At 65.0% G+C, this 25,598-nt stretch overlaps 1 protein-coding gene across 1 annotated transcript in view; it reads right to left on the reverse strand.

The window, feature by feature from the left end:
* Positions 1 to 24,600, reverse strand: part of HSPG2 (heparan sulfate proteoglycan 2) — a 40,174-nt gene extending 15,574 nt beyond the window's left edge. The window contains 66 exon segments of the mRNA XM_048326020.1: positions 119 to 257; positions 379 to 533; positions 611 to 749; positions 831 to 976; positions 1,066 to 1,201; positions 1,286 to 1,428; positions 2,206 to 2,257; positions 2,259 to 2,347; positions 2,435 to 2,557; positions 2,742 to 2,801; positions 3,265 to 3,390; positions 3,393 to 3,428; positions 3,431 to 3,470; positions 3,759 to 3,860; positions 3,941 to 4,050; positions 4,123 to 4,231; positions 4,233 to 4,331; positions 4,333 to 4,351; positions 5,282 to 5,343; positions 5,346 to 5,373; positions 5,458 to 5,588; positions 5,679 to 5,792; positions 6,397 to 6,629; positions 6,710 to 6,788; positions 6,872 to 6,940; positions 6,942 to 6,965; positions 7,540 to 7,560; positions 7,562 to 7,732; positions 7,813 to 7,953; positions 8,028 to 8,116; positions 8,201 to 8,250; positions 8,337 to 8,423; positions 8,501 to 8,628; positions 8,708 to 8,731; positions 8,733 to 8,822; positions 8,903 to 9,014; positions 9,088 to 9,206; positions 9,403 to 9,582; positions 9,683 to 9,859; positions 10,164 to 10,304; positions 10,787 to 10,854; positions 10,936 to 10,994; positions 11,090 to 11,176; positions 11,246 to 11,373; positions 11,462 to 11,474; positions 11,476 to 11,571; positions 11,680 to 11,771; positions 11,773 to 11,869; positions 12,203 to 12,357; positions 12,360 to 12,405; positions 12,460 to 12,622; positions 12,685 to 12,831; positions 12,917 to 13,065; positions 13,727 to 13,871; positions 14,659 to 14,782; positions 14,840 to 14,985; positions 16,126 to 16,368; positions 16,922 to 17,047; positions 17,257 to 17,377; positions 17,379 to 17,439; positions 17,877 to 17,935; positions 18,022 to 18,132; positions 18,365 to 18,432; positions 18,557 to 18,640; positions 19,423 to 19,552; positions 24,541 to 24,600. Coding sequence (XP_048181977.1) covers positions 119 to 257; positions 379 to 533; positions 611 to 749; positions 831 to 976; positions 1,066 to 1,201; positions 1,286 to 1,428; positions 2,206 to 2,257; positions 2,259 to 2,347; positions 2,435 to 2,557; positions 2,742 to 2,801; positions 3,265 to 3,390; positions 3,393 to 3,428; positions 3,431 to 3,470; positions 3,759 to 3,860; positions 3,941 to 4,050; positions 4,123 to 4,231; positions 4,233 to 4,331; positions 4,333 to 4,351; positions 5,282 to 5,343; positions 5,346 to 5,373; positions 5,458 to 5,588; positions 5,679 to 5,792; positions 6,397 to 6,629; positions 6,710 to 6,788; positions 6,872 to 6,940; positions 6,942 to 6,965; positions 7,540 to 7,560; positions 7,562 to 7,732; positions 7,813 to 7,953; positions 8,028 to 8,116; positions 8,201 to 8,250; positions 8,337 to 8,423; positions 8,501 to 8,628; positions 8,708 to 8,731; positions 8,733 to 8,822; positions 8,903 to 9,014; positions 9,088 to 9,206; positions 9,403 to 9,582; positions 9,683 to 9,859; positions 10,164 to 10,304; positions 10,787 to 10,854; positions 10,936 to 10,994; positions 11,090 to 11,176; positions 11,246 to 11,373; positions 11,462 to 11,474; positions 11,476 to 11,571; positions 11,680 to 11,771; positions 11,773 to 11,869; positions 12,203 to 12,357; positions 12,360 to 12,405; positions 12,460 to 12,622; positions 12,685 to 12,831; positions 12,917 to 13,065; positions 13,727 to 13,871; positions 14,659 to 14,782; positions 14,840 to 14,985; positions 16,126 to 16,368; positions 16,922 to 17,047; positions 17,257 to 17,377; positions 17,379 to 17,439; positions 17,877 to 17,935; positions 18,022 to 18,132; positions 18,365 to 18,432; positions 18,557 to 18,640; positions 19,423 to 19,552; positions 24,541 to 24,600 — 6,871 coding nt within the window.
* Positions 24,601 to 25,598: the final 998 nt, after the last annotated feature.

Raw genomic sequence — 25,598 nt, forward strand, 5'->3', positions numbered from 1 at the left:
ACACCAGTGACCACAGTCTCTGTGTCTCGCCTCGCCAGTATGGGCACCTGAGCCATGGCTCAGTGCTGTGACCCATGAGGATCCCCTGCTGGTACTGCCACCCCCTGTCCCCACTCACAGTAGACACTGGCACTGCTGGGTTGGATGGTCACCATGACCGCGCTCTCCTTGGTGGTGGCCCCCCTGGTCACCCGGCACACGTACTCGCCCGAATCGGCCGCTGTCACCTGCAGCAGCCGCAGCCGGGAGCCGGACACCTGTGGGGAGGGGACACAAGGGTCACTGGGGACACAAGGGTCACCAGAGCCACCTGGGCTCACACAGGGCTGTGCATCAACCCCAGCCTCCCTTTGCGTCATCCTCCTCTGTGTCCCCTACCTGGTGCTTGGCTGGGAGGGACCCCCCGCGCTTGTACCAGGTGACAGTGGCCTGTCCCTGCCCGGCCACGATGCAGTTGAGGTCCAGGGTTTGTCCCTCGGCCACGGTGGACGAGGATGCCTCGATCCGGACAGGGACACCTGAAGCTGGTGGTCCTGCAGGGGAGGACAGAGCTGTGACCACCCGTTGGGAGCCAGCATGTCCCCTCCGGTGCTGCTGAGCCCAGTCTCACCATAGGATGAGCCAGATGCAGCCACGACGGTGACAATGACAGACGCCTCCCGGGCAGTGGTCCCCAACGTTGCCCGGCACACGTACTCCCCTGAATCAGCTGCCGTGACATGGGGGACACGGAGCCGGGACCCTGAAACCTGCAGTTGGGGACATGTTTGGTGTCACACAGCAGGGGACAGGGCAGCGTTTAGGGTGCTGCCCACCCTGCTGTGCCCTACCTGGTGGCCAGCCGGCAGGGAGCCCCCACGCTTGTACCATGTCACAGTGGCAGAGCCGGGTCCTGCCACCACACAGTCCAGGTCCAGGGTCTGTCCCTCAGTGACGGATGGGGACGAGGACTCGATGCGGACAGGTGGTGCCACCCCTGCGGGAAGCAAAAAGGGGGGCATGGGTGGGTTGTAGCCCCCCCCAAAACCATCCCCGAACACCGCTGGTGTCCCCCACCCTCCTCACCTGGCACCACGGCCACCTCGATAGCAGCGTGGGCCGTGCCAACAGCGCTGGTGCCCACGCAGAGGTAGATGCCACCATCGGCCACCGTCACAGCGGGGATGACCAGCGTGGCAATGTCACCGTGCTCGGTGCGGGACTGTGGCATGAGGGTGGGTGTCAGTGGCACCTGTGGTGCACCCACACCCCCTGGAGCACCCACTGGTGCCAGTGCCCCACTCACCTGTGGCGGCAGGGTGCCCCCCTGCTTCTCCCAGGTGATGGTGGCAGTGGGGGACCCCGAGACCCGGCAGTAGAGCCGCACTGTGGAGCCCTCCTGCACCTCCGTCCGCTCCGGGCTCACCTGCACCTGTGGGGTGCCCGCGCCTGCGGGGAGGGGGATCAGGGCAGTGCTGGGGGCAATGGGGGGGTGGGGACAATGGGGGTGACATGAGTGATGCAGACGATGAGGGTGAAGGGGACCATGGGATGATGGAGGTGCTGGGGGAGATGGGGGACAATGAGGGTGATGGAGATGATGAGGATGATGGGGACAATGGGATGACGGGGATGATAGAGACGATGGGAGTGATGGGGACAATGGGGACAATGGGAGCAATGGGAGCAATGGGGTGTACAGAGATGATGGAGATGATGCGGATGGCGAGGATGGTAAGGGTGATGGGAACAAGGGAATGATGGGGGATGATGGGACAATGGAGCTGAGGAGACAACGGGGAATGAAGGGGAAGAAGAGAACAATGGGGACAATGAGAGTGACAGGGATGATGGGGGCAATGAAGATGATGGGTATTGGAGGTGATAGAGACAACGGTGGTGATGATGAGATTATGGGGACAATGGAGATGAGGTGGATGGACAGTGCGAGGTGACAGGGGTGATGAGGGTTACAGGGATGATGAGAATGACAGGGATGTTGCAGACCATGGAGACGATGGAGATGGACAATGGGGATGATGCAGAGTGACAGAGATGATGGGTGATGATGGGAGCAAGAGGGGTGACAGGGACAATGGAGACAATAGGGGTGATGCACATGACAGTAGAGATGGGAATGATCGGGGTGATGGGGATGATGGAAATGATGGGGATGGGGATGATGTGGACAGCGGGGGCAACAGGGACGATGGTGATGCCGCTCACCTTGCACGTGGAGGAAGGCGCGTGCCATGTGCTGCCCGGCGCTGCTCCGTGCCCCGGCACTCATAGTGCCCCTCGTCGGCGGGCTCGACAGCGCCGAAACGCAGCGTCCCGCCCTGAACCACGGCCCGCGGTGGCAGCGCACCTGCGGGGACACGGTCCAGCATCACCCTCACTCGCTGTGTCCCCCACGCCCGGTCCCGGTGTTCCCCCGTCCCCAGTGGGCACCTACCGAGCCACTCAAGGGTGGGCTGGGGGCTGCCGGTGACCACGCAGTGGAACTCGGCCGGCTGCCCCGGTGCCACACTCAGCTGCGCTGGCTCCACGGTGGCGGTGGGGGCGGCGGCGGTGCCGGCTGCGGTGAGACCCCGGGGGGGTTTAGGGGCTCACCAGGCCCCCCCAGTGCTGTCCCCAGGCGGTGGGGCAGTGGGAAGTGGGGTGGCGTGGCACAGCCGGCAGCAGGGTGTGCGTGGAGCCCCGGCATGCAGCGGGTGGGGGGGAGCGTGCGGACCCCCAGGAACCCTGCCCTGGTGACTTACCCGGCCTGTGCCCCTCCATGAACTCAACGGGCCCATAGAACATCTGAGTCTTCGAGGCAGCTGCAGGAGGGGGTGGGTCTCAGGGAAGTGTGCCCATCACCCCAGTGTCCAGGCACCAAACCCACCCATCGCCTTGGCATTTGGACATCAGACCTGCTCACTGCCCCGGTGTCCAGGCACCGAGTGTGCCCACCACTCCAGCGTTTGGGCATTCCATGTGCCCATCACCCCAGCACCTGGGCACCCACGCGTGCCCATCGCCGCAGAGCCAAGGGCAGTGAGTGTGGCCATCACCTGAAGGACTGGGCACCACGCAAACCCATCCCCCTGGTATCCAGGCATTGGATGTGCCCATCACCCTGGCCTCTGGGCATTGACATCCACACAGCAACGTGCCCATCAAACCCAGCCTCTGGGGGCCAAGTGCGACCACCACACCAGTGCCCCGGCCCTGCTGTGCCCATCACCCTGGTGTTTCCCATCACCCCATCACCACGGGGTGAACCACAGCGTCAGGGCTCACCCTGGACGTAGAGTGTGGCGGTGCCCTGGTCCATGTCCAGCATGTTGGAGCCGGTGCAGACGTAGACCCCAGCGTCCTGGGGCCGCACCCCACGCAGCGTCAGGATCCCGTTGAAGTCCACGGCGCTGCCGGCAGCGTCCCATGGTTCTGCCGTGTCCACACAGGGTGTAGGCGGGAGAGACTGGGGGGGACAGAGGTGGGGAGGCCTGAGGCCACTGGGATGGGCACATGGAGGGGCACATGTCTGGCTGTGCACCCATGGGGGAGGGGTGGGCTCCCAGGGATGTCCCACAGAGCTGTGTAGGGACCCAAGGGGGCTTGGGGGAGTCCATATGGGTACAGCTGTTCCCGTGTTCTGGATATCCCTGTGAGGACATCCTTGGGTGTCCCTTTGCTCTGTAGGACCAGGTGGGCACCCAGGGGCATCTCCACACCCTGAATGTCCCTGAACGGCCCCCGCAGCCCCACTGCTGTGCTGTGCCCCTTCCCCTCACCTTGCTCTTGGCGGTGCAGACGAAGGTGACATCGGCGCCAGGCTGCACCCGCTGCACCCGCTTCTCCTCCACGGTGACAGTGATGGGCTTCTCAGGGGTCTCTGGGCCACCACAGAGAGGGGTGAGCCCCACTCCTGCCTCCCCTCTGTGCGTGTCCCCCTCTCGGTGACAACAACCTACCAGGTGACGATGACCTCGGCGCGGCTGGCATTGCTGTGCCGGAGGTTGCGGCAGGAGCAGACGTAGACGCCGGCTTCGGAGGGCTGGATGCTGGGGAAGTGCAGCTCCTCGCCTGGGGGGACACGCAGGTGACACCCCACACCTTGCGGACACCCTGACGTCCCCCCCCTGGAGCCCCCAGTACCTTGTCGGCGGCTCTGGGCGCCCTCGGGGAGGGGCCGCCCGTCCTCTCGCACCCAGTGGTAGTAGAGCGGGGGGTCCCCAGTGGCCTGGCAGCGCAGGGTGACGGGGCCTGCCCTGCGCACCCGCGGTACGCACGGGGTGCACGCGCACGGCCAGCGCGGGCGGGGGCCCCGCGGGGACACAGCTCTGGCCCCGCACCATGGGGTCACCCCGTGTACCCCGGGGCGCAGCTGCAGGGAGAAATGGGGGCACTGTGTTTGTGGGGGCGCAGTGGGGTGCAAATGGGAGGAAAGTATATTGGGGTGGGCGGGCTGGTGGGGGGCATTAGGGTATGAGCATATTGGGCTACCTAAGGTGGGTATATTGGGGTGTATATAGGGAGTATATCGGGGTACGTAGGGTGGGTGCATTGGGGTGTGTATGGGCGGTATAATGGGGTACACAAGGTGGGTATATTGGGGTGAGCACATCAGGGCGAGTACATCAGGATGGGTATAGTGGGGTGGTGACTGTATCAGGGCAGGTATAAGGGTGGGCACTTTGGGGTGAGGCCATCAGGGTAGGTGCAGTGTGTATTGGGGTGCATATGTCAGGCTGAGCCCTTTAGGATGCAAAATTTGGGGGTGAGCTCATAGGGGTGAGTACATCAGGGTGAGTATAGCAGGAGAACATTGGTGGTGGCTATATCGGGGTGGGTGTATTAGGGTGGGTGTATTGGGGAGCACTATGGGGTGGGTCTGTAAGGGAAAGGCCATCAGGGTGAGTATATCAGGGTGGGTGTACTGGGGTGCATAAACTGGGGTGAGCATTTGGGTGTGTATGTCAGGGTGAGCACACATGCTCTTTAGGACGTGTATATTGGGGTGAGCTCATTAGGGGTGAGCGCATTGGGTGGGTATTGCAGGAGTACATTGAGGTGGGTAGATGTGGGTGGATATATGGGGGTGAGGCAGTGGAGGTGGGTTTTGGGATAGGTATATATGGGTGACTCAGTCACGGTGGGGTTTTAGGGTGGGTATATGGGGGAGAGCCATGGGGTGGGGTTTTGGGGTGGGTATATGGCAGTGAACCCCATCAGGGCAGGTATAGCAGGGTGGGTATATGGGGTGAGCCCATGGCGTGGGTGTTTGGGGCAGGTTTTGGGGTGCCAGCAGCCTCACCCGCTCGCAAGTACCTGCCCGGTGTAGCCCGGCTCGCAGGCGGTGCAGCGGTACCCCACCGCCTCCCAGACTCTACACAGGTCCTGGAAAACCTGTGGGGACAGAGTAAGGTGAGGGCACGTCCCTTCCCTGGCACCCCACCAGCCCGGCACCCCCACCGCAGTGCAGGCACCCACTGGTTTTCGGGGTACGGGAGGGGACAGGCGCAGGGCTGGCAGTCCTCGGGTGGGTCCCGGCAGGTGGCGTCTCCGTAGAAGCCAGGGGCACATTGGTCACAGAAGTCCCCTGCTGTGTTGTGCAAGCAGCCCTGGGGGGATAGTGGGGGCACAAATTGGGGGTGTCACAGCTGGGATAACACCACAGCCCCCCCAGAAACGTTCAGAATGTGGAGCCTTACGGAGCAGGCGCCGCTCTCGGGGTGGCAGCTCTCGGAGTGGCCATTGCACTCGCACAACTCGCAGTGCCCCAGGTACAGCCCCCCGCCAGTGCGTGTGTACCCGGGGGCACAGTCCTGCGGGAAGGGACAGCGTCGGGACCCCCAGAGCCTGGGGAAGGGGCCATGGGGAGGGGGAAAGGGGGGGCTTGGGGGACAGATGGGTGATGGGGGTGCTGAGGGGTGATGAAGAGTGATGGGGTGACACTGGGGAGATGCTGAAGGGGTGATGAGGGTGATGGAGGGTGATGGGGGTGATCCTGGGGATGATGGGGGCTGATGGGACTGCTGATGGTGATGATGGTACACTGATGGAGGGATGATGATGGAAGGTGATGAGGGGGTGATACTGGGGGGCAGAATGAAGGGGTGATGCGGGTGAAGCTGACAGGGTGATGGTGGGTTTGATAGGCAGATGAGATGATGGAAGGATGATGACGGAGGATGCTGGAGGGATGATGGAATGTGATACTGGGCATGATGGGGGGATGCTGGGGTGGTGGGGGATGCTGGAGTTGATGATGGGGACAATGATGCAAGGAGTGATGGCGGTGATGGAGGGTCCTACTGGATTGATGGGGGGATGCTGAGGGGTGATTGGGGGGATGATGAGGAGGTACTGGGAAGGAGGGTAGGGAGGTGATGGGAGTGATGCACTGACACTGGGAGGGGCTGGGCTCACCTGGCAGGAGAGCCCGTGGTACCCAGGGGGACAGCGACATTCCTCCACCTCCAGGGCCGGGGGCAAGCCGGGCTGGGGGGGCACGGCTGTGTCCATGGCCACGTCGGCAATGGCAGCCGCAGCCGTGCTGGTGGAGTAGGTGGCTCGGATGAGGATCTCGTCCAGGTCGGCCAGTGCCATCAACAGGTGCTCCCGTGTCGCTGGCTGCCCGTCTGGCCGCTGCCAGTATTGCTGCAAGAACAGGGGCTTAGCGGGGGACACACTCTGGGACAGGGGGACATCACGACAAAAGCTGCCCACCACCTCCTACCTCCCCGAAAAATGATCTCAAAGGCCTGGGGGGTCCGTGGGGGCAGGTCGGGCTGGTAGGCCACCAGCGTGATGTCATTGCCCTGGGGACAAGGGGACAAGGGGGTCAGGGGGTCCTGGTGTCACCCTGTGTGTCCCTGTGCCACCCCAGCCAGCACCCCCTTACCGTGATTTGGATGTCAGCGTCAGGCAGGGGGGCTCCCTGTCCCCCCGGGGTGTAGGTCAGGGTGTAGCGGAAGCCGACCCCCATAGGAGCCCACCTGCACCGGGACATGGGCAGGATTGGGATTGGGATTGGAGTGGGAAAGGGAAGGGAAGGGTTGGGATGAGGTGGGATGGGATGGGCACAGGGAAGAGGAAGAGGATGGGCATGATGGAGACAGGGATGGGGATGGGGATGGGATGAAATAGGGATGAAGAAGAGGAGAGGGATGGGAAAAGGGAGAGGGGAAAGAAAGAGGATAGGGATGAGGAAGGGAAGAGGATGGGGAGGGGAGGGGAGGGGCAGGGGAGGGGGAAAGAGGAGAAAGAAAACAAATGGGGGTGATGAAGGGGGACAGGGGATGGCACAGGACAGGGATGAGAAAGGCAAAAATTATGGGAAAAGGGAAAGGAGAAGGGGCAAAGGGGAAAAAGACAAGGTGAAAAGAGGAAAAAGGGAAGGGAAAGGGGAAAAGGCTAAGGGGGAAAGGGAAAGAGGAGAAGGGCGGACAAAGGAGGCTGTGCCCATCTCCCAGACAGTGCCCAGGGTGCCCATGGGGAGGGGGTGCAGCCCCTGGCGGGGCATTCCCATGGCTCCATGGGCACCCTGTCCCCCAGGGGTCACCCCGTTACCTTGTCCCCCTGGTAGGGGGGGTGGCAGCTGCCAGTAGTAGGAGTCAGGGGGCAGCTCCCCAAAGCGCTCGTAGGTCAGGTAGGGCTGGGGGGGCCCCGGCTGCACCCCAAAGCCGCTGCCCACGCGGGTGCTGCGCTGGCGGTTCACCAGGGCGAACCCCTGGGCATCCCCCGGGGCAAAGGACGTCCGGATCTGCGGGATCGAGGGGTGAGCGGGCTTGGGGACACATGGGGACACCCTGGGGACACGTGGGGACAAGAGGGGACACTCACGGTGCCACGGGCGTAGGCAGTGCTGGCGCAGTGCTGGACGATGCCCATGCAGAAGCAGGGCAGGCACCCGGCTGGCTCATCCCCGCTCAGGTGGAAGTGGTGGGGACGGCACGTGGCACAGTGGGGACCCTCCACGTTGGCCTGGGGGGAAACACAGCATGGTGACATGGCCCTGTCACCCCTCCCGGGGCTGGGGACACACACACAAGGCTCACCTTGCAGTGGCACTGCTCATTGGTGTCGCAGCCTTCACTGGTGCTGCCGCGTGGGTCACACTGGCACTGCCCGCCGGGAACACTGGGCACTGAGGGGTGACACGCAGTCAGCCACAGCCCCCCTTACTGCCACCACAGGGGACAGCACTTGGTCCCCACTCCGTGACGCTCACCTCGGCATGGCTCTCCCCGCAGCGGGTCCCCCACATACCCGGCCGAGCACCTGCGGTGGGACAAACCCAAATGAGGCAGTGAGAGGGGCATTCACCCCAAAAACACCCCCCAATCCCACCCTGGTGTCCCTGTCACCTCTCGCAGAGGCGGCCGCTGTGTCCTAGGGCACAGGCACTGCATGTGGGCTGCCCGTCAGTGTCCTCAAAACACATCTTGGTCACCCTGTGGAGGGGACAAAGGGACAGGTGACACCCCATCAGTGTCCTCAGGGATGTGACAGACTGTGGAATGGCACCTACTGGGTGTCCCCATGGGGTCCATGGCAGGGACAGGGCTGGCAGTCGCCCGGGGTGCCCCGGGTGGCATCGCCGTAGTAGCCAGGTTGGCACTTGTCACACTGGGGACCCTCCGTGTGATCCCGGCAGCCCTGTAAAGAAAGGGGGTGATGGTATTTGTGTCCTCGCCATGGGGGTCCCCAGGGTGTCCCCTGGCTGTCCCCAGCTGACCTGGCAGACGCCGGTGTCAGGGTGGCCACTCGCTGGCGTGGCTGTGGCACTGGCACGGCTCACAGGTGCCCAGGTAGAGCCCGGCGGTGCTGCGGGTGTAGCCGGTGTCACAGTCCTGGAGGGGACACAGTGGCAGGGGGGTGGGACACGGCTCAGCATCCCTGTGGTGGCAGTGAGGGGACCCGAGAGTCTCACCTGGCACGAGGCCCCGCGGTACCCAGGGGGGCAGGCGCAATCCTCCACCTCCAGCGCAGGCGGGCGGCCGGTGGCGTGTGGCACTGCCACGTCCAGGGTGACATCGGCCAGTCTGCAGGGCCAGAGGGGGTCAGCGCTGCCCTGCCGCCCCCCTGTGTCCCCTCCTGACCCCACAAGGAACCCACCTGCTCTCCTCTGGCTGCTCCGAGTAGGACGCGCGGATCATGAACAGGTCCACGTCGGCCAGGGCCATCAGGAGGTGTTCGCGGGTGGCATCACGCCCGTCTGCGCGGCGCCAGGCACCCTGTGCCGCACCGGGGTGACATGGGGGCCGCCATCCCCCACTGCACCCAGCCCGGCCCCCAGGGCACCCAAGGTGACCTCCCCATGGCGCCCAGTCTGACCCCTGGGGGTCCCAGACCAACCCCTCCCCGGCACCCAGTCTGATCCCCTCCCTCCACGACCCCTCTTGCTGAGTGCCACACAGGGACCGCTCTCACCTCACGGATGGGCACAGTGACAGCAGTGGGGACACCAGCCAGGGGGCTGGCACTGGAGAAGTGCTCCAGGAAGATCCCATTGCCCTGGAGCAGGACATCAGGGTGCCCGGGGAGCAGGGGAGCACCTGCCAGGGCCCGGTGTGTCACCGTGTACCGCAGCTCCCCGCCGTACGCTGTCACCTGAGGGGACACCCAGCATGGCTCAGGGTCACCTGTCCCCTGAACTGGGTGGTGGGGACAGGGAGAGGCTCAGAGGCGTCCCCCGGAGCAGCCGTGTCACCTTGTCCCCGGCGAAGGGTGCAGGCAGCACCCAGTAGTGGACGCCCCGTGGCAGCTCCCGGAAGGCGTCAAAGCGCAGCTCCCGTGGCGACACAAAGTGTGGCATGGCCCCCTCCAGCCACGTGCCTGACATGTTGGCCAGGGGCAGCGGTGCCGAGTCCTCAGAGCTGAGCAGCACCTGCGGGAGGGATTGTGGTGGGCATGGTGTGGCACAGCATGGCACTACATGGCATGACAAGGCACAACACGTAGGTTGTATGGCACAGCACTACATGGCACATAACGGCATGACAAGGCACCACACGGTGTGACATGACACAGCACAGGTGACATGACATTGTGGCACAGCATGGCACAACATGGCACTACGGTGGCACGGCACAGCAAGCCATGGAATGACACATCAACACAACGATGAGACACGGCATGACGTGGTACAGGATGGCACGGTCTGGCACAGCCTGTCCCGGGCCACAGGGTACCTGGTGGCGGTGCCAGGCGGAGCTGGCGCAGGAGCGGGACAGCCCCATGCAGAAGCAGGGCAGGCAGCCCGCGGGGTTGGCAGCACTCAGGTGGAAGGTGCCAGCGGCACAGGAGTCGCAGAGCTGGCCACGGACGTTGGGCTGGGGGCACAGGGCAGGCAGGGGTCAGCGGAGCAATGGGGGGGACTGGGTGCAGTGGGTGGGATGGGGGCTGGGGGCATTGGTGGGACTGGGTACCCCAGGGACCAGACTGGGTGTCACAGGGGTCAGACTGAGTGTTATGGGGGACTGGAGTGGGTCCTGCTGGGGGGTTGGACTGGGTGCCATGGGGCAGGAGGTGGGGTCGGTGCTGGGTGGATTGGACTGGGTACCCCAGGGATCGCACTGGGAGCTATGGGGGGTGGGACTTGGAGCTATGGGGGACTGGGACTGGTTGCCTCAAGGGCTCTGAGTGGGGGCTGGACTGGGTGCTATGGGGCACAGGTAGGATGAGTGTTAGGGCAGGGACTGGGTACCTGGGACCAGACTGGTGCAGTGGGGGATGGCAGCATCCAGCCCCCCATTGTCCCCCCACTGCTGCCCCACAATATTGCCCCACTGTCCCCCCAGCCCCCTGCCCTCACCTTGCAGCGACAGGTGCCACCTGCCTCGTCCTGGCCCCCGCGGGCATCGCACTTGACGAGCTCCTGGCCTGCGGGCAGCGAGGATGAGGGTGGGGGGTCACCCAAAGGTGCGGGGATCCCCCCCCACCCCCGCCAGCACCCCCACTCACCAATCGGGGTGCACTTGCCACCCGGCTGGATGGGGTCTCCCTCATAGCCCGGGGCGCACCTGTGGATGGGTAGGGGACGGGTGGGTGGTAAGTGGGTGATGGGTGGGGGGGGTTCTCAGGTGGGAGGGGTTACAGGGAGGGACCCCCCACCCACCTCTCACAGCGGCGGCCGGCGTATCCAGGGGTGCAGGCGTCGCAGGTGGCCTGGCCATCTGTGTCCAAAAAGCAGGACTCCGAGAACCTGTGGGTGACAACAACGGTGATGCCAGGGTGGTGACATCAGGGGCTGGTCCCTGGGGTTGGCACCCACCTGCGAGATGGCTCAGTGTAGGGACAGGGACAAGGGTGACAGGCAGTGGCTGTGCCCTTGGTGGCATCGCCAAAGAAGCCAGGTTTGCACTTTTCGCACTGGGGACCCTCTGTGTTGTGCTGGCAGTTCTGGGAGGGGGACACATGTCACAAGGGAGTGGTGACCCTGAGCTGTGTCCCTGTCCCCTTGTCACCTCATCAACCCCTCACTCCTTACCAGGCAATGAGCCGCAACCAGAGCAGGTCCCCAGGTAGGGTCCCCTTGTCACCCGCTCAAAACGGGGGGCACAGCGCTGGCACGACAGCCCTGTGTAGCCCACGGGGCACCTGGGGACACAGCAGTGTGACAGTGTGTCTTGGGGTGACACAAACCAGGACACAGTGGCATCACAGCAGTGGTGGCACTGAGCCCGTGACCTTGCTGCCAGCGGTCACCTGCACTCCTCGATGTCGCCGGCCGGCCCCAGGCCGGTGTCCGCAATGCTAGTGATGTCCATGGCCACGTCGCTGAGCCCCACGCTGGCCATCGCGCCCGTCATACACTGCCCGGATGAAGATGCCCTCCAGCCCCTGCAGCACCAGCAGTAGCAGCTCCCGGCTCACTGGCACTCCCTGCTCGTCCTCCAGTGGTCCTGCCGGGACGGTAACAGCAGTGTCACATCAGGGTGATGGTAATGCTGGCATCACCCACCTGCCAACCACTGGTACCACCCACCTGCCACCACCAGCACCAGTGCCCATCATCAGCATCATCGCTGCCAGCACCACCCACCATCAGTATCTCCTTCCCAGCACTGGATTCACCCACCTGCTACCACACCACCCACCCGTCTCCACTGGCATCATCCCCCCACCACCACTGGTATCATCCACCCACCACCATCATCATCACCCACACATCACCAGCCTCACTCACCCATCACCACTGGCATCATCTCCCCACCATCCCCATCCCTCTCACACCCACCTCGTGAGGGGCACGTGCCGCTGGTTGAGGACGTCTGGCTGGGTGTCACCAGCACGTGCCCGCAGCTGCCGCCCGTGGCCCCGCAGCAGCACGTCGGGGTGGGCAGTGGGCTCAGGGGGCCCCCGGCCCAGCCGTACCCCGCACCCCCGTAGCTCAGCGCTCCCCCGTAGGCATCCACCTGGCAGCACAGTGGGCTGTCAGCAGCCGTGCCACTGGTGTCCCCAGCCCTGAGCCCACCCTGGCATCACCTTGTCCCAAGGAAGGGCTCTGGCAGTGCCCAGAAGGCATCGAGTGCCAGGAAGCGGCGTGACAGGTCTAGGAGCTGGAATTCCTCAGTGCCCGCATCCACGTGGAGTTGGGTGGCCGAGAGCACGGGTGCGGATGGCGCTGCCGGCACTGTCACGTTGACACCTGCAAGGAAACACTCAGCCCCTGGTGTGTCCTCTGCCCCTGTCCTTGTCCCCACAACTCACCCTTGAAGTCGTTGGGGCGGTTGAAGCGCAGGTGGAGGCGATGGCGGTGGCGGGTGGTGGCACGGCAGGAGGTGGTGATGCCGAAGCAGAAGCAGGGCAGGCAGCGGGACGTCCCTGTCACCTGGAAGTGACCCTCGGGACATGGCCCTGTGGGAAATGAGACAGTGGGTGATGGTGACAGTGCCACGGTGGGGTCGGTGGCATGGGGAGGGGAGGGAAGGGGGCCGCTGACCGGGGCGGGTGACAGTGAGGATGCTGTCGGGGATGCCGAACACCATGCCCAGGGTGTTGATGGCCTCACAGGTGTAGGCGCCTTGATCAGCTTCCTTCACATCCCGGATGGTCAGGGTGCCCTGCCCAGCCTCGCTCACGATCGACACCCTGTGTGGCACATTTGCTACCCAGAGCCTGGCACAGACAGAGCCCGGCACGCCCGGAGCCACACACACCCCCATGCCCAGCACACGGCACAAGCTGGGGCTCTGCACACCCAGCACACCCAGTGCCCCACACACCTGGCACCCAGTACACCCAGTACCCCCGCACACCCAGGGCCTCACACACCTGGCACCCAGTACACCTGGTGCCCCACACACCCAGTGCCCCACCCCAGCAGAGGAGCCCATTCCCTCTGCATGACCCCCTCACCCACCCAGGCCCCGCCCCAATCCCAAGCCCCTCCCATTGTACAAGCCCCGCTCATCACAGGACCCCGCTGTTCGCCTCGCCCATTTATCAAAACACCCACCCAAAGCCCCGCCCACAGAGACCACACCCCGCCCACAAACCCCACCCCATGGAAGCCCCGCCCACCAAAGCCCCGCCTGTCACAAGCTCCTCCACTTCCCAAGCCCCGCCCCAAGCCGCCCCTCAGCCCCAAAACACAAACCCCGCCCACCACAGGCCCCACCCAAATGGAAGCTCCGCCCATCGTAGACCTTACCCAATCACAAGTTCCCTTCCCAGAGTAAGCCACGCCCCTTCCTCCAACCCCTCCAATCCACAACCAACACCCCTTAGGCCCCGCCCCGGCCCCGCCCACCTGTGGCTGCTGGGGGTGTGTCCCCAGTTCAGGCGCCAGGTGACGATGGGCGTGGGGACACCGGTGGCCACACAGGTGAAGGTGACGGTCTGGCCTGGCACTGCCTGCACCGACTCCCGCGGCAGCGTCACCACCTGTGGGGGCACTGCCCACCGCCACCCAGTCACTGTCACCGCCACCGGCACCACCCACACCTCGCAGCACCCCCCGGGGGACAGGGATACTGCCACCCGCCACCCTGTCATTGTCACTGCCACCGGTACTGCCTGCTCCGTGTGGCACCACTGGAGGATGGGGACACTGCCACCCCAGACCCAGCTGAGGACAGGTTCTTTGTCACCATCAGTCCAGCTTGGGGCCAGGGTCCCTGATACCCAACCTGGTTCTGTGACATGTCCCCAGCGTGGCACCACCTGGGAGCAAGCTCCCAGCACAGGGTCCCCAGCCGAGTGCTATGTCACAGAGTGCCTGGGCACAATGTCCCCAACACAGTGCCATGGCACAGGGTCCCTGGGTGTTGTGTCCCCTGCCTGGTGCCATGAATGTCCCCAGGATGGTGTCATGCCATGGGGTCCTTGGGTGCAACGTCCCCAGCCCAGCACCATGGCACAATGTCCCCAGGCACAGTGTCACCAGCCTGGTATCATGACAAAATGTCCCCAGCCCAGGGCCATGGCACAAGGTCCCTGGGCAGTGTCCCCAGACTGGTGCTACAGCAAAGGGTCCCTGGCTCAGACACAGTGTCCCCAGCCCTGTGTCCCCAGGACAGCCTGGGCACATGACAGGATCTCTGGGCGCACTGTCCCCATCCCAATGCCACAGCGCCACGTGTCCCCACAGCTTGCACACAGCATCCCTGGCACAGCATCCCCAGCCCAGCCTTGGTCCCCATGTCCCCTCCTTGCTGAGCTGTCCCCTGCGGTGTCACTCACCACATCCAACCTCGTCGCTGCGGTCGGGGCAGTCGGGCTCCCTGTCACACTGGTAGCTGGCACGGATGCAGCTCCCGCTGGACACGCACCGGAATTCCGCTGGTCCACACACCGCGCCGGGCGCCTTGGTGGCTGTGGGGGGTCACGGCACCATGTGTCAGCTGTGTCCCCATGTCCCCACGCGCGTCCCGAGCCCCCGTACTCACGGCAGTCCGCTCTCGTCAGAGCCGTCGCCGCAGTCATTCTCGCCGTCACAGCGCCAGAGCTTGAGGGCGCAGTGCCCATTGTCACACTTGAACTCATTGGGCTCGCACGGGGACGGGGTGCCTGGGGGGCATGGGGGAAGTCAGCACCCAGAATCCCAGAATCCCAGCATCAGGTTGGAAAAGACCTTTGAGATCATTGAGTCCAACCTGTGACCCAACACCACCCTGTCACCTAGACCATGGCACTGAGCGCCACATCCAGGCTTTCCTTAAACACCTCCAGGAACGGTGACTCCACCTCTCTGGGCAGCCCCTTCCAATGCCCAATCACCCTTTCCATGTAGAGCTTCTTCCTAAAGTCCAGCCTAAACCTGGTGCAGCTTAAGGCTGTATCCTCTCCTGTCCCTGTTCTCTGGGAGCAGAGCCCGATCCCCCCGGCTGCCCCCTCCTGTCAGGGAGTTGTGCAAAGCCACAAGGTCCTCCCTGAGCCTCCTTTGCTCCAGGCTTTCCCAGCTCCCTCAGCAGCTCCTCACAGGACTTGTGTTCCAGACCCCTCACCAGCCTTGTTGCCCTTCTCGGGACACGTTCCAGCCCCTCAGTATCCTTTCTAAACTGGGGGGCCCAGAACTGGACACAGCACTTGAGGTGCGGCCTCACCAGTACCCAGTACAGGGGAAGAATCCCTGCCCTGGTCCTGCTGGCCACTCCACTCCTGATCCAGGCCAGGTGCCATTGGCCTTCTTGGCCACCTGGGCACAGCTGGCTCATGTCCAGCAGCTGTCCATCAGTGCCCCCAGGTCCCTTTCCACCTGGCCACTGTCCAGTCACTGTCCCCAGCCTGTAGCGCTGCAGAGGTTGTTGTGACCAAAGTGCAGGACCCGGTCCTGGATTCTGCCCCTGGATGCAGCCTGTCCAGGTCCCTCTGCAGAGCCCTCCTATCCTCCAGCAGATCCACACTTGCACCCAACCCGGTGTGGATCTCAATCCCCTCACCCAGACCATCAGTACAGACACTGAACGGGACTGGGCCCAGCACTGAATCCTGGGGGACACACCTGGTGACCAGACACCAGCTGGACACTGCTCCATCTCCCCGCACCCTCTGGGCCCGGCCACCAGCCAGTTCCCAGCCCAGCAAAAGTGAACCTGCCCAAGCCACGGGCTGCCAGCTTCCCCAGGCGTTTGCCGTGGGATGCAGTGTCCAAGGCTTTGCTGAAGTCTGGGTAGAGCCCCCCAAACCCTCGCTGCCCCCAGGACTCACCACAGGCGTCCTCGTCGGAGCCGTCGGCGCAGTCACGCTCTCCGTCGCACAGGTAATCCCGGGGCACGCAGCGCCCGTCCCTGCAGGCGGCCTCGCCCCCCTGGCACCCCCCGGCCGCAGGTTTCGAGGGGCGTGGGGTGACGGGGTGCAGGGGGAACGCCGGGGTGGTGCCCACGGGGACGGTGCTCAGCGGGCGCGTGGTGGCTGGGCGGGCGGTGCTGGGGGGTGGCCGTGGGGGGGGCTCTGGGGGAGATAAAAGGGGGGTTATGGGGGGATTTAGGGGGGAGTGGGGGTGAAGAGGGAGCGTTTGGGGGGGGGTTGGAGGGGAGGGGTGCAAGGGAGGTTTATGGGGGGGTGTAGGGGTAAAATGGGGTGCAGAGGGGTTATAGGAGGGAAAAAGGGGAGTGAGGAGTGTTTATGGGGGCATAGGAATAAAATGGGTGCGGGGGGATTAAAGTGAGAAATGGGGGTGCAGGGGGGTATAGAGGGGTATACGAGGAAAAAGGGGGTGTGGGAAGTGTTTATGGGGTGCAGGGGGGGTTGGGGGCAAATGAGGGTGCAGTGGAGTGTAGAGGATATATGGGAAAAAGGGGATGCAGGGAATGTTTATGGGGCTGTGGGGTAAAAAGGGCACGGCGGTTAAAGGGGGAAGTGGGGATGCAGAAGGAGAGCACAGGAGGGTTATAGGCAGAAAAGGGGGTGTAGAAGGGGAGTGACGGGGCCATGGGGTGGGGGAATGGGGGGCAGGGGGGCCGAGGGAGGCAGAGGGGGTTCCAGGGGTGCCGAGCTGCCTCACCACATCCCTCCTCATCAGAGGCATCACGGCAATCGGGCCGGCGGTCGCAGCGATATTCCAGGGCCACACAGTCCCCGCTGCCACAGGAGAACTCCCCCACAGTGCAGGCACGTGGCTGGGGGGTCACTGTGGCCAGGAAGGGGACACACGGTCAGGGGGTTACCCAGAAACACCCCCCCACCCCAATTTGGTCGGGGGTTGACACACGCCAGGACGTGAGAGCCAGCAGAGTAATAGGGGTTGGGATGTGGTGCTCTGAGCCCCCCCGCCCCAAACCGCTCCAGAGCACCTCAAAACCCCCTCAGGCTCCCCCCCAAGCCCTCCCCTAGGCTCACCGGCTCCCAGGCGGCGGAACTGGAAGCCATGGGGGGAGGTGAGGTAGGAGGCGATGGAGCCGCTGGCCAACAGGTCCCGCAGGACCCCCCCGAGCTGCACCTCGTCCCCATTCCCCTCTGAGCTCGTCCCCATTCCCCTCTGAGCCCACATCCAGCTCCACGAACACGTCCCCATCCAGCTGCCTGAGAGACAAGGGGTCAGCACCCCAAAATAGCCACACTGCACCCCCAAATCAGCCCTGAGCCTCCAAAGTGTCCACATTGCACCCCAAGAAATCCCCATCACCTCCAATCCACCCCATCACCCCCAAAACCTCTCTGCCCTCCCAAAAGCCCCTTGTTCCACCCCAAAACTTAGTCATTGCACCCCAAAATCTCCTCACTGCACCCCAAAAGCCCTTCATTGCATCCCAAAACATCCCTATCACCTCCAACCTTCCCCATCACCTCCAAACATCTCCATCATTCCCAAAACCTCCCTGCACTCCCAAAAGCTCCTTGTTGCACCCCAAAACTTCCCCAGATGACCCCTTGCTCCCCCAGCCCCCTCTGCCCCCCCTGCTCTCCTGACCCTCCAAAACTCTCTGGGCCCCCCAGAGCCCCCCAAACCCCCCACTCACTTGATGAAGACCACACTGACCACCTGCTCCCCGGGCACTTTGTAATACTCTGACTCCAGCTGTTGGGGGGCAGAAAAGGGGGATCAGAGTGGTCCCCTTGGGTGCCCCCCACCCCCAGCACCCCCCGACTCCCCCCAGTCCTCACCGTATCCACCACGGCCTCGGAAATCTCCCGAAATTCCTCGGAATCAGGGTCCTCCAGCCGTGAGCTGTAGTCGATGCTGCGGGTGAAGTTCACCAGCGCCCCGAAAATAAACTGGGGGTGGGGGGTGTTAGAGTTGGGGGTGGGGAGTCAAAACTGGGGGGGTGGCACCTGCACACCCAAAAAATCCCCCCTGTGACCCTCATCCAGCTGTGACCCCCCCATCCAGATGTTCCTCCTGTTTGCCAGCTGTGCCCCCCCGTGTTTGGGATCCCACCCAACAAAGCACAGCAGGAAGAAAAAGTGGGGGTGCAGCAAAGGCAGGTCCCCAAAAGGTGTCACTTACTGATTGGGGGGGTCGTCCTCGGGGCTCGGCCACCACCATGCCCGCGGGCGCGGGGCGGGGCCCGGGCGCTGTCCCCAGGGAGGAGGAGGAGGAAGAGGAAGAGGAGGAGGAGGATGAAGAGCAGACAGAGGTTGAGAGCGGTGCCAGCAGGGACCAGCCCGGGGCCAGGTGCCATCCGCAGTGTCCCCTTACCGGTGGGTGCCAGCCCGCTGTCCGGAGCTGGGGTCACGACTGCCGGTGGCCAGGGGACACCACTGCCGTCCTCCCCGCTGCCATCTGCCATGGGCACAGCGTGAGGGTGGCACCGTCCATGGGGACCCCATGTGTGTGGTCACGCACCCAAGGTGACAAACACCCACGGGGACACCCACCCTCGGTGACACCCACCCGGTCATGGTGGCACCCAGTGCCACATTTGCCACCAAACGCCACCAGATCCCAGTGCCATCCATGACAGGGACAATGTGGTGGCACCAGGGGGGCATTCACACGTGTGACACACCCCCATGGTGGCACACACCCATGGTGGCAACCAGCTGGTGACATCTTACTGCCAGATGCCACCAGGTCCTGGTGCCATCTGCTCTGGGGACAACATGGGGGCACCCAGGGCTGTATCTACCCATGGTGACACCCACTCATGGTGACATTCACCCAGGGTGATGCTCACTCAGTGCCACACTGGCACTAGATGGCACCAGGTCCTGGTGCCACCTGCAATGGGGACAGCACAAGTGGCATCCAGAGTGGCACCCACTTATGGTGACACTCACCCAAGGTGGCATTTTCTCACCCAGTGCCACTTTACCACCAGATGCCACCAAGTCCTAGTGCCATCTGCTATGGCCACAACGTGGTGGCACCAGGGTGGCACCCACTCATGGGACACCAACCCACAGCAACACCCATTCAGAGTGACACCCACCCCTGGTGGCACCGACCCACTCAGTGCCACCTTACCACCAGGTCCCAATGCCATTAGCAGTGGGGACTCTGCAAGTGGCACCCAGGGTGGCACCTGGACCCACCCACCCTGGTGCTTCCCGGGGTCCGCTCACCTCCGGAGGCCACCAGGTCCTCGTCATCTGACAGGTGCCGGTAGTAGCGCCGCCCCTGCGTGTCCCCGACGTGATCGGCCACCGTGTCCTCGGGGAAGGCATCGGCCCAGCCGCGGGCGCCGCCGGTGACCTGGGGGATGGGGCCACCATGGGATGGGGCCACCCGCGGGACACGGCCTTGCGGGTGCCCAGCCACGTCACCCCGGGGGGGGGGGGAGAGGGGTGGGGGCGCGTGGCTGTGCGGTGGCGTCACTGGGAAGAGGGAGCGGGATGAGCTCATCACACCCTCCGCATTCCTGCACCGACCGGCACCGGCACCGAGACCACGGCACCGGGGCCACCGGCACCGGGGCCACCGGCACCGGGACTCGCGTGTGCGGCACGGGGGCGTGTGCCAGGGAGCCGCGGCGTGCACACGCGTGTGCAGCAACACGGGAAGTGTGTGCATACACGTCTACACTGCTCCACGTGTGCACTGGCACGGGGTGTGCTCGGTGACACGGGGACACGTGTGTCCACTGGACGCGTGTGCTGTGGGTTCGCACCGCGGTGTGCACGCACGGACACGGGAACAAGCACGCACGGTGACACACGACTGCACCAGGACGTGAGCGTGCACTGCCACACGCGTGGCCTGTCTCGGGAGCGCGCGCGCGCGCGCTGACACGCCGCCGTGCACGCGCATTTGCACGCTTTGTGCGATGCCCACACCCGGCCGTGCACGCGCGTTTGCACCACCACGCGTGCGCACCACGCGTGACCCACGGCAGGCGCCCGCAGGTGACAGTGCACACACGCTGGCACCGCCACACCCGCACCCCGACACACGCGTGTGCCCCAGCTGGGTGTGCCCCCGTGCCCGCGGGTCCGTGCACACGCGTGTGCGGCGCCGCGGGTGCCCCCGCCCCGGCCCCGGCAGGAATCCGTCGCAGCAGCACTTTGCTGTGCAAACAAGCGCCGGGGGATTAGGCGAGCGCTGGGGGGGACGGGACACGGGGGGAACACGGGGAGACAAGGGGGGGACACAGGGGGGCACACGGGGCACGCGGCCGCACGCCCGCACGGATGGGGGGACCCAGCACCCGAAAGGGTCTGGCTGGGGAGGCCCCTCGTGGGTGCCCAGCCCCCTGTGCAGGGGGAAACTGAGGCACTAGGCCGTGTGTGCTGGGGGGGGGCTCTGCTGCTCCCCACATGTGCACTGATTGTGTGGGTGCTCAGCCCCACATCCCCACACGTGTACCCGGCGTGTGGCTGCTCTGTCGCTGCCCCCACACCCGCACCGAGCCCGCGGGGGCTCAGCCCCTGCTCCCTAGCCGCCGGGTGCCCTGGGATCGCCCCCCACTCGTGCACCGAGCCGCGGGGGCTCAGCCCCGGCGCCGCAGCCCCAGCCCGGCCGGCGGAAGGGCAGCTGCGTGTCGGGTGTCCGGCAGTGTCCGAGCAGGCTCGGGGACAATCCCCCTCTCCGGTTACCGGAAGCCTCCCCGCGCCATGGCCCCGCACCCCCGGACGCCTGGGCCCCCCCGGACACCCGGGTCCCCCCCCGCTGCCGCCGGGGCACCGCGCCCGGCCGGACGCCACGGCCCCGCCGCCGCTCACATTTTCCACTCCCCGGCCCAAATCCTGCCCCGCACCCTGGGGAAAAGTGGGGGGAGGGGGCCGAGGAAGAGGAGGGTGAGGAAGCACCACCCTGCCCACCTCCCGCTCCCAAACTGCACCCCAGACTGGGGGGACACCTCAGACCCCCCCCTTATTTGGGCGTCCCCAGCCAATTTGGATGTCGTCCCCCCCAGTCCGGATGTTCCCCCGCTAAAATCTAGATGTGGCTCCTGAAATCTTGAAGTGGCCCCCAAATCTGGATGTGCCCCCCCCCGTTAATTCATCCGGGCGAGGAAGAGGAGGTGACGCAGCACAGGAATAATAACCGGGGGGGTTATTAATAGCCGCCCCCCCCGGCTTATTGTTCCCCCAAGGTCATGTGAAAAGGTGTTTCCCCCCCTCCCCCAAAAAACCCCTCCTCCCCCCTCCCGGGGGTCCCCAAGGACTGAGCCACCCCCAGTTTGGGGGATGGGGGTCACCCCAGGATTTGGGGGGGGCTGCCAGCGCAGCTGGCGGGATGCTGGTCCCGGGGGGGGGCACAGGCAGCTGCTCTCCCCCCCCTCCCCCCCACTGCCGCCCCCGGGATTTGGGGGTGAAGCAGCTGCGGGGTCAAAGCCACAGCCGGGGAGGCAGGGGGGCCCCAAATATGTGCCCCCCCCGGCTGCATTCCTCCCTGCTGGCATTGCCTAATTTATCCCGAAAGGACTTGGACTGGGGGTGGAGGGGGGCGGGGGGGGGGCGGTGCAGTCTGGGCATTTTTGGGGTAAATGGGTTTTGGAGGGGAGTACTTTTTTTTGGTGGGGAGTGAAGCTGGGGGGATGATTTCCTGGGGGGAGACTGGTTGGGGGGGTGATGGGGTTTTTGGGAGGGAGGTGGGTTTTGGAGAGTGGAGGTGAGTGGGGGGGGGGTTTGATGGGTTTAGGGGGGGAAAATGGATTTTTGGGGGAAGGGATAAGGGGGTTTTGGGAAGGGAGATGGGCTCGGGGGGAGATGGATTTGGGGGTGGAGATAGTTTTCTTTGGGGATAGACAGATTTTTTGGAGGATTTTTTGGGGGAGTCGATTTTTTTGCGGGATAACAAGTCTTCTTGGGGGAGTGTTGGGTTTTGATGGCGAGGGGGAAACCCAGGAGCGCTGGCAAGGACCCAGCGTCTGAGCTGACCTTCCTCCCCCCCTTCCTCCTCCTCCTCCTCCTCCTCATCCTAGCCGGGCCATCTTTGGCCATGGGAGAGAGCCCAAGGCAAGAGGCCATGTGCGCGGCGGGCCCAAGGGTCCCCAAGTACCCCCAGCTAGCCCCAAGTATCCCCAGGTGGCCCCAAATGTCCCCAGGTGGCCCCAAATGTCCCCACGTGCCCCCAGGTGTGACATGAGCCTCTCCAGCAGCGCGGGGCCCCCCAAAGCGGCCTCGGCCGTGCCCCCCTCGTGCGTGCCCCGGGCACACGAGTGTGCAAGAGCGCACTCGCAAGCGGGGAGGGTGAGCGTGGGGTGTCCCCCCCCTCCCCAGCCCTTCCCCCCGGGCACGGTGATCTTATCGCACATTCCTGCTTCGCCCTCCCCTTCCCCCCCACCCCCCAATTAACCCTTCGCAGCCCTTGGGGGCGGCACCCCCGTGCCCCATCCCACGCCGGACCCCTCCGTGGGGCACGTGGGACCCCCCCGTTTGTAGGGGGGATGTATGGCCCAACATCCCGGCGAGGGGGGTTATTGGGGTGCTCGGCCCCCAGATCCCCCCCTGTGCCTCAGCAGAATGGGGGGTGGGGGGTTGTAAAGTGGGGATCCCCCTCTTTGTCCCCGCCAGCTCCCCGGCCGTGGGTGGGAGCCTCACGGGAAGGGGGGGCCGCGCTGCCAGCATGGCCCCGAGCACAAGGCCCCCTCTGTTCTCCACCCCGGGCACCCGCCCAACCCCAAACCGCCCCCCTGCCCCCCCCCACCTCGGGCCCCCCCCCCCCATCGCCATCACCCCCGCACCCCACTCAAGGACCCCCCCGTAAATCGGGAGTGCGCAGCCCCACGGCGCAACCCCCCCCCCCGCACCCCCCCGGGGGGCACCCAGAGGTATCACCCCCTGCCCCACTGCCCCCAGCAGGGTGGGGACCCCCCCAGGGGCACCCCCAGAAGCAGCGCCCCCCCCCGGGGGGTATTTTGGGACGGTTATTTTTAGGGTGACCGGCGCCGCCATCACCCTTTAAATTTAGCTGGGGCGGGGGATGGGGTGGCGTAGGGACGAGGTGGGGGAACACCCCAAAAGCAGGATGAGCCGTTATGGGTGACCTCCACCCACGGTGGGGTGTGGGGGCAAGGGGGGGCTGGACCACCATGGCTGGCTTTGTGGGGTGATGGGAACCATCCCCACCCGGGGGTCACGGGGGACCCCAATTCCCTGAAGGAACAGGGAGGGGTGATGGGGACCCCCCCGACTGGGGCGCCCCACATGGGGTCATGGGGACCCAGTTCCATAGGGGTATAGAGAGGGGTGACCCCATGTACCCCCAGTTCCTGGGGGACCCCAAGTCCCATAGGGGACAGGCAGGGAGACCCCACACACCCCATTCCCAGGTGGGACAGGGCATGGGGAGAGGGACCCCACCTCTCCTTCGGGAGGACACTGCAACTCCCAGATGGGACAGAGTGGGCCCTGGGGTCTCCACGTGACTCTGGTACAGGGGGGGACCCCCAGTCCCTTAGGGAGGGGGGAAGGGTGCCAAGGACCCCTGGTACAGGGGGGACACCCCAATCCCTTCAGGAACAGGGACCCCCACACCTCCTTGGTGTCCTGGGGGACCTCAGTTCCAATAACCCTGGGATCCCTGCACCTCCTCTGCACACGTGGAGGGACACCCCAATTTCCTGAGCGGCCGGAGCACGGTGCTGGGCCTTGCACTGGGGGGGGGAACCTCGATTCCCTTCGGGCACAGCAAAACTCCCCCAACTCCTTGAGGGGACCCCAACTCCCACAAGGATCCCCAAATCCTTCAAGAGACACAAACTCCGTGGGGGACCCCCACTCCTACAAGGATCCCCAACTTCGGGGAGGAGGTCCTAACTCCTCTAGGGGACCCCAACTCCTTCAGGGGATTCCAGCTCCGTGGTACCCAAATCCTTTAAGGGATCCCCAAATCGTGTGGGGACCCCAACTCCTTTAAGGGCCCCAAGTACTTTAAGGGATCCCAAAACCCAAAACGGGGGGATCACAACTGCTCTATGGAATTCCCGCTCCGGGGACCCCAACTCCCGTGGGGGACCCCAACTCCTACAAGGAATTCCAATTCCCGGGTCCCTGATTCCTTTCGGGGATTCCAGGTCCGCGGGGGGACTCCAACTCCTACAGGGGACTTCAACTCAACAAGAGACCCCAAGTCTGCGGGTGGAGACCCCAACTCCTTTCAGGTACCCCAAATCCTTTAGAGGTCCCCAACTCCTTCGCGGGACCCCAACTCCGGGGCCCCCAACTCCTTCCCGGGACCTCCCAGCTCGGCGGGGGGACCCCAACCCCGCGCCCTCCGCGCTCCCCGGCCCCACTCACCCCCAGGAGGGTCCCCAGCAGCAGGAGGGTCCCCAGCGCCGCCGGGCCCCGCCGCCCCATCGCCGCTCTTGCCCCGCTCCGGCCCCGCCGCGATCGCTTCGCTCGCTCCGCTCCGCTCCGGCCGCCGCCGCCGCCCCGGGCCCGCCCCGCCCCCCCCGCCCCCCCCCGGCCCGCGGGGCGGGGCCACGGAGCGCGCGCCCACGGGGGGCACGGGGGGGGCGTCAGCGGGGACACGCGGGGACACCGGGGGACAGCGCTGGGAGCGCTCACCGGGACACGGGGACGCGGGGGAGCCTCAGCGGGGACACGCGGGGGCGCGGGGACACCGTGGGACAGCCCTGGGAACCTGCACGGGGACGCGGACACACGTGGGACAGCCCTGGGAACCTGCACGGGGACGCGGGGATATGAGGGACAGCCCTGGAAACTTTTGCAGGGACACGAGGGACACACGGGGGTACACGCGGGACGCAGGGACCCCGTGGGACAGCTCTGGGGTCTTGCGCTGGGACATCCCTGGGGACACCCCTGGGAACCTTTACAGGGATACGAGGAAGTTGCGGGGGGGCACGGGGAGCAACTCTGAGAGTTTATACCGGGACACGGGGTGCGTGGGGACACCCCCGGGAACTTTTAGGAGGGCACGGGGTGCGTGGGGACACCTCTGTGAAGTTGCACATGGACACACGGGGGTGAGTGGGGACACCGGGAGACACGGGTGGTCACCTCTGGAAACTTCTCCTGGGACACGGGGGTGCGTGGGGACACCGTGGGACACTCCTAGGAACTTCTATGGGAACACAAGTGTGGGGGGAGAATGGGGGTGCACCTCTAGGAACTTCTATGGGGACAAGGGGTGCAGGACATCATGGAGCACCTGTAGGAACTTTTACGGGGACAAGGGGTATGTGGGGACACAGGGTCACCTCTGGACATTTGCAGGAGGACACGGGGGTGCGTGGGGACACTGTGGAGCACCTGTAGGAACTGTTATGGGGACACGGGGCGACATGGGGGGTCACCTCTGGGAGCTTTTACAAGGACATGGGAGCGCATGG

This window comes from Corvus hawaiiensis, chromosome 22, assembly GCF_020740725.1.
Source record: "Corvus hawaiiensis isolate bCorHaw1 chromosome 22, bCorHaw1.pri.cur, whole genome shotgun sequence".
NCBI classification, from domain to species: domain Eukaryota; kingdom Metazoa; phylum Chordata; class Aves; order Passeriformes; family Corvidae; genus Corvus; species Corvus hawaiiensis.